The sequence below is a fragment of a genome, unplaced genomic scaffold (assembly GCF_019419815.1).
Source record: "Pyrus x bretschneideri cultivar Hongxiangsu unplaced genomic scaffold, Pyrus_bretschneideri_v1 Contig37, whole genome shotgun sequence".
Taxonomy (NCBI): Eukaryota; Viridiplantae; Streptophyta; class Magnoliopsida; order Rosales; family Rosaceae; genus Pyrus; species Pyrus x bretschneideri.
The window spans coordinates 1-6,565 of NW_025999690.1; the positions used below are offsets into that span (position 1 = coordinate 1).

The window sequence follows — 6,565 nt, forward strand, 5'->3', positions numbered from 1 at the left end:
ACTCTCCAACCAAGTCGACTCGCTCGCTCCACTGCACCATGCCCTGTCACTCGAGATCACAAGCCTAAGGCCCAGGCGTTAGTGGTGGACACGCACACAAAAGAACGAAACTGTACGCAACAGCAACGGGTTCAGAGTCGCTATTCGCATCGTCGTCGTCGTCGTCTCATTGTTTGAGTGGCATCAGTGTATGGTGGATCATGGTAGTGACTGTGCAGGTGTTTTGTTCTTAGGTTTCTGCAGATTCACGATGGAGGTTGTGAGGGTTTCAGAGTGGTGTGATGAAAAAACGAACGACGTCGTGCCTTATCATAACACATCTAGTATTATAAAAGGTCATTTCACACCATCACAGCTGTTTTACATAATAATTTACCAAACACTATCACACTGTTTTTTTTTTCCAAAAACACTTTTACAGAAAAATTTATCAAACACTCTGCTACTTATTTTCACAGCACAGCAAAAGCAGCTTTCTTTTTTAAAGCACAGCAATACCAAACCAGCCCTTAGCCTACTACTAAATGCTCTTTCATGTGGATCTATAAGGTCTCTAACATGCTGTGATTTTTTTGATTTTTTTTTATTGGTTTGGCTCAAAACGACCTCGTTTTGGCCAAGTCATTTAAAAAAAAAAATGTCTTCTCCTGCTATTTTGTAGCATGTGCAGCAGCCATGGCTGCTCTTCTCCTCCACCACAACCCAAACTTGGGTGATCCTTGCAAGTCCTCACAGCCACTTATCTGAACTTTCAGGTAGTCTCAGACCATCCTTGTCCCTTAATAGATCCGCCTCTGCCAACATCTCACATTAGTCAGTATGATCTCAATAATGTACTAACATGACAACAAGCTGAGCCAAATGAAATTACATTATGCAGTGCTTCTGATGTATGAACTGGTCTTATTAATGGACTATTGTTTTGTTAATGTGTTATTTTATGAGGTCTATTTGAATATATTGGGATACTTAAAAATTCCTTATTGTAAACAACGTACAAGTCAGAGCATCTAGACTCTTTAAAACAACATTTGCTATCTATTTTAGCAAACAACCAACTAAATCTTAGGTCGCTCAGTTTATCACGTTATTGACAAATGTAGCCCCTAATAGCCCTTTTTTTGGGGCCGAGCTCCTCAATTGCAAAATTGATTCAAATTCAACAGTTATATTTGAAAACATCCAACGGTAGTTTAATTAAATTAACCAATAAATTAAAGTATAAATTTAAAACTAATAAATTATTGAGGAGTCTATGCTTAACCCATTCGGTTGAAGATGATATATGAATATAGGTTAACATTGTTATTTAAAAATAATTTTTTTACAGGCCTATAATTCTGAATTGGACTACATTCATTCCTTTCAGTTGGAGGTGACACTAGTTTCTTCCCCCTCTGGGGATGTAGTGCTTTGCCTCTGTTGTCCTTGTTCCAAAAATATACCCTCTAACGGTACCAGGAGATCAAATCCTCCAAGATTTGGTTTACATTTTGTTGGTGGGGTGTAAATTATAGAGTAAACAAAACCTATAAGAAAAAATAAAAAGAAAAAAGAAATGAACCATCATTCATATTGAAACAACCTTAATATTTATAACCATTCAAAATAACAAAACCCTGAACCGCACAAAGACAGTATGCAACGAACATCCTAAAAGTCTTTCTTCATATATCGAAACCGAGCAAGAAGGCCGCATACCATTTAACAGTTAGATATGTTGGACAGCATAAATTGAGGACAAAACAAAACCAAAAACAGCAGCATTAAACAGTACTTTCAAAACAGGACAATTAAAAACTGCCTCAAAAAGAGAACCAGAACTAAACGCGCGAGCTCTTCAGAGAAGATCAGCAACATTCGATGGGAGCTCCTCGATCACCACATTGTAAAACCTCTGGATGTCATAGAGCATTCTCTCGTCATCCCTTGTCACAAAGTTTATAGCGACACCCTTTCTCCCAAACCTTCCACTTCGTCCAATACGATGAAGGTAGTTCTCGGGTTGAGTTGGCAAATCATAGTTTATTACGAGAGATACCTGCTGCACATCGATACCACGAGCCAAGAGATCAGTGGTGATGAGAACACGGGATGAGCCAGATCGGAATTCACGCATGATGATGTCACGAGTGTTCTGGTCCATGTCACCGTGGGTGGCGGAGACAGTGTGGTCACGGCTTCTCATCTTGTCAGTAAGCCAGTCCACCTTGCGCCTGGTGTTAACGAAAATGACACTCTGGGTGATGGCCAGGGTCTCATACAGATCACAAAGCGTCTCGAGCTTCCATTCTTCTTTATCGACATTGACATAGAACTGCTTGATACCCTCAAGGGTGAGCTCATCGCGCTTTACCAAGATCCTCACGGGTTTGTTCATAAACTTCCTTGTGATTTCCAGGGCTTCAGGTGGCATGGTAGCAGAAAACACCCCAACCTGAACCTTTGATGGCAGGAGCTGGAAAATGTCGTAGATCTGACCACCAAAACATCATACGTAATTAGGAAAACATTGAAGACAAAACAGTAATAGTGGTCCTAAGAAAGACACCACCTTAATACAAGTAACCAACCTGATCCTTAAAACCACGAGAAAGCATTTCATCAGCCTCATCCAATACAAACATCTTGATGTAATCTGGGCGAAGTGATTGCCTTCTCAACATGTCAAACACACGACCAGGGGTTCCTACAACAACATGAACACCAGCTTGAAGAATGCGCTGATCCTCACGAACACTTGTCCCACCAACACAAGCATGAACCTTTACACCAAGGTAGTCACCAAGTGCTCGCATAACCTTCTCAATCTGCTGTGCCAACTCCCTGGTAGGTGCCAAAACCAAAGCCTGGCACTGGACAACACCATAATCAAGTTGCTGCAAAATCCCCGAGCAAAAGGTTGCTGTTTTCCCGGTTCCGGACTGAGCCTGTTGAATCACATCAAGGCCTTTGCAGAAGGGAACAATTCCCCTTTGCTGAATGGCAGAAGGCTTCTCAAAACCTTCAGAACAAAAACAAAATTATACATCAAGGCTTTTAAAGATGAATATAACTATAAAGAAACATTCTTTAATAAACGCTGCAAAAAGAGAATTCAAAATTCAGAAATTGAACATGAATTCCTACAGCAGTGGGATAAATTAACACAACTACACATAAGAGAAGCATCCTACCAAACAAAAGACAACTAAACAATGAACGCAGCTGTACCTACCATACGCATAAATGCCTCTCAGGAGATTTTCCTGCAATCCCATGGCATCAAAACTTTCAAAAACTTCATCATACGACGTGAAGAAATCTTGCCCATCAGTTGAGAGCCTACAAAGGTTGTCAAAACATTAATGGCGACATCAAATCATAATATGATAAATTATCTTCCCCCAACAAACTTAATCAATAACGTATAAAAATAAATACCAAGCAAGACACTTACAGCTCACTCATCTTAGTATCATACTGTTTTGCATCAAACTGTGATCCCTCGGGTGCAACACCTGCCATGACTGCAGAAAGAATTCCATTTAAAACTTTAAGGATCATAAAATCCCAAAAGAATACAATGTTTTGAAATGGGATAATTTCCGGAGCATACAAATAAAACATGAGACAATTAATATGCACATATTACTCTCTTCACAATATATATGAAAATCAAAGGCTTGCCAGAGATGTGAAAGAACATTATTCAAAATAATATAACAGAAGAGCCAAACTTGTTAACCAAATAAAAAGGCGGGCAATCATTTACTCCTGTTTGAGTCTTCGGAGAAGCGTTTTGAAAAGGGCAGATGCCCGTTTGCTATCCAGAGAATGAACCCTCAAGCAAGCGGACACCTCTTTGCCCCCTCCCCCAATAGTCAAAGAAGTTCCATACCACAATACTTCGAAAAAATGGTAACGCGTAATATAACTCTTTATCTAAACATAGCCAGATATAATTCAGAATTACAGTATCCACTAAATCAACTTTCACACTCAAATTGGGATATTAAAATACAATGATTTCGACGCCAGAACAGGAAAAAAAAACATTAGTGAAAAGCTTTTCATCCCCAACTCCTGAACAACAAAATTTTCTTCACAGAAACAAAACGAGTGACCAAAGATACATCAATAAAAATAAGATAAACTGAAACTTTTTACTAGCGTAACAAAACTATTCACTCGCTGATGGGTCGCTGAGAAAACAGATGAATCCTCAACTTTCATATTCGAATTGGCTCCAAACACGTAAAAAATCCATAAAAAGTTAATATGCTAACATCGTATTTCCCACTACTTTCTCGGGAAACAAACAGACCGCCATTGAAATCCATCCGTCACAAAAACGACACAACTTGAAAACAAATCTAGCAGTTGGATCCAGATCCAATACACGATTAAAACCCACAAGCCAATCACCAAAACGAATAATTCCCCCCAACAAAATCAATCAAATTAACAACTTTTCAACCAGATATATAGATACACAAGAATATGTACAAACATACGAGAGAAATAGAGAGAGAAAGAGAGAGAGACCTGATGATGTTGATGAACGCTGGAGAGAGAGAGAGAGAGAGAAGCAGAAGACAACTGGAGGTTGCTAAAAGAGAGCTAGGGTTTCCCAAACTCCTCGGATCTGCGCCGTGGAGTTTGAAAGTGTGCGAGTGATAAAAAGAGGCTGGGTTTATACTCTCAATCTCTTTTAGGTTTTAGGTTTTGGTCTTTCCCCGCTACAAATTCCGGATATACCCTTGGGCTTCTCCTCGTATCTCCAAGTCCCGGGGCCCGTTTCGTCACTTGCCAAAATTTGTATCCAAGTAGTTAAGGAAAACTTTGCAACTATTTAACCACTGATATTCTTCTTTTCCTTTTTTTTTTTTTTTATCACGAAATTGTTGTTTATTGTGAAATTAATAATCTTGGCAATTTGGTAACCCAAGAAATTCCTCTCTAGCTAAATAGAAAGGAGGAGAATTTAATTTTTTAGACCGAATCAATTTATACCTACATTTTGCTTCTTTATCAGCTTTTTTTATTCAAATTTTAATATTATTAAAGGAAGGGGGAGCAATCAAAATAATTTAGAGGATGGAAAGTTTCAAATCCGTAACTCATGGGTAGAAATAAATATCATATCACCTAAAATATTAGAACACCCTTCACTGACTTGATAGAAAAATAAACTACTCTTTTAGTGTGGGGTCATATGCGGTCCCACACCTCAAATCTTTTGAGTGACCCATAGAAATTCACTCATAATAGAAGCTAGAGGATAGTATTCGTATGACAGTATTCGTGAATGGATGAGCGATTGGGCCACCTATAATTGACAAGAGAGAGAAACGTATATAAGTTTTCCTCACCACTAATAAATGTATAATATCAACCGTCATTTTTTTTAATTAACATGTATATGTGAGCATTTATGCATATTGACGCATTAATATAAATTCCTGTACAGCTGCAATGCACCATTCAAGTGCACCTTTTTTTAAGTTGAAAATCAAGTTACTAAAATATAGGGTAAACTGCTGATTTAGTCCCTAAATTATTACTTAGTGAAAATTAGATTTCTAAATTATTTTTTTCCCAGAAAAATCAATTATTAAACTAATACAAATCAGCCAATAATATCCCTAACATTAGATTCGAAGCTATTCTATTCAATTTTTCATCAATTTAAGCCTCGTGACTTGCATGTGATATACTTAGAGGGTAGATTGGTAGTTTTTCATAGTTTAAGGACCTATTTTTTCGAAAAAAAAATAGTGTATAAAATTAACTTTGTAGGATAAATTAGACATTAGATTCACAAGCTATATGCAACTTTAAGGTCTTATAAGCAAGCAAATTATGACATTATCCTCTAAAATGTGTCATGTGACTTAAGTTCACGAAAAATTGAATAAAATAACTTTCAATATTACATGTATGAAATAAAGTTTTTTGAATTGTTGGGGGCCCACCTTTTTTTAACGGGGCAAACGATTTTGGCTAATGGCCGAACTGGTAGTCAAAGGTAACGGTAAAAAACTGAGCCTTTCGATTTCTAGGCCATTAGTGGTCAACGGTTCATATTAAAAGATGTTTTCTTTTGGGTAAACTTTTGAATTTGACCTCACGGTCCATATTTATTTTTTCAAATCCAATGAAAAAAAAGTATCCAACAACTGAAATTTAAATCTAACGGTCAAAATAAGAAAATAAATTTTTTAAAATATATCTACTTTAAAAAAATCTCAAACTCTATATATACTCATTCATTTGTTAGCTGAGTGGTTGGTTGGTGTGACTTGTTCGGTTTTTTTTTTTTTTTTTTTTTTGGCGAAATTTAAATATTTTTAGATTAAAACATTCGTAAAATTAAATTGAGATTGTGACAACCCGTTCCAAATTTTACGTTTTTATTTTATTTTAAAAGCGTGAATTTACGAAAATGCCATAGAGGCAAAGATTTTGACTTATGTTGACCATCGTCTAGAGAGACGTATGACTTATTCTTTTAACATATTCTCGTAGTACTCGTTGGTGTGAACGCATAGGCAAAAGCCGTTTACGAGTCCGGATTATAACG

The 6,565-nt window shown here is 37.1% G+C and overlaps 1 protein-coding gene across 1 annotated transcript; it reads right to left on the reverse strand.

Moving 5' to 3' along the window:
• Window positions 1-1,573: 1,573 nt before the first annotated feature.
• LOC103932763 (eukaryotic initiation factor 4A-8) lies at window positions 1,574-4,677 on the reverse strand. Its single transcript, XM_009342406.3, has 5 exons — window positions 4,528-4,677; window positions 3,440-3,509; window positions 3,218-3,324; window positions 2,574-3,004; window positions 1,574-2,476 (listed from the first exon to the last, which is right to left on the reverse strand). The coding sequence occupies exons 2-5, from the start codon at window positions 3,505-3,507 to the stop codon at window positions 1,841-1,843; spliced, it is 1,242 nt and encodes a 413-aa protein (XP_009340681.2). The 5' UTR covers window positions 3,508-3,509; window positions 4,528-4,677; the 3' UTR covers window positions 1,574-1,840.
• Window positions 4,678-6,565: the final 1,888 nt, after the last annotated feature.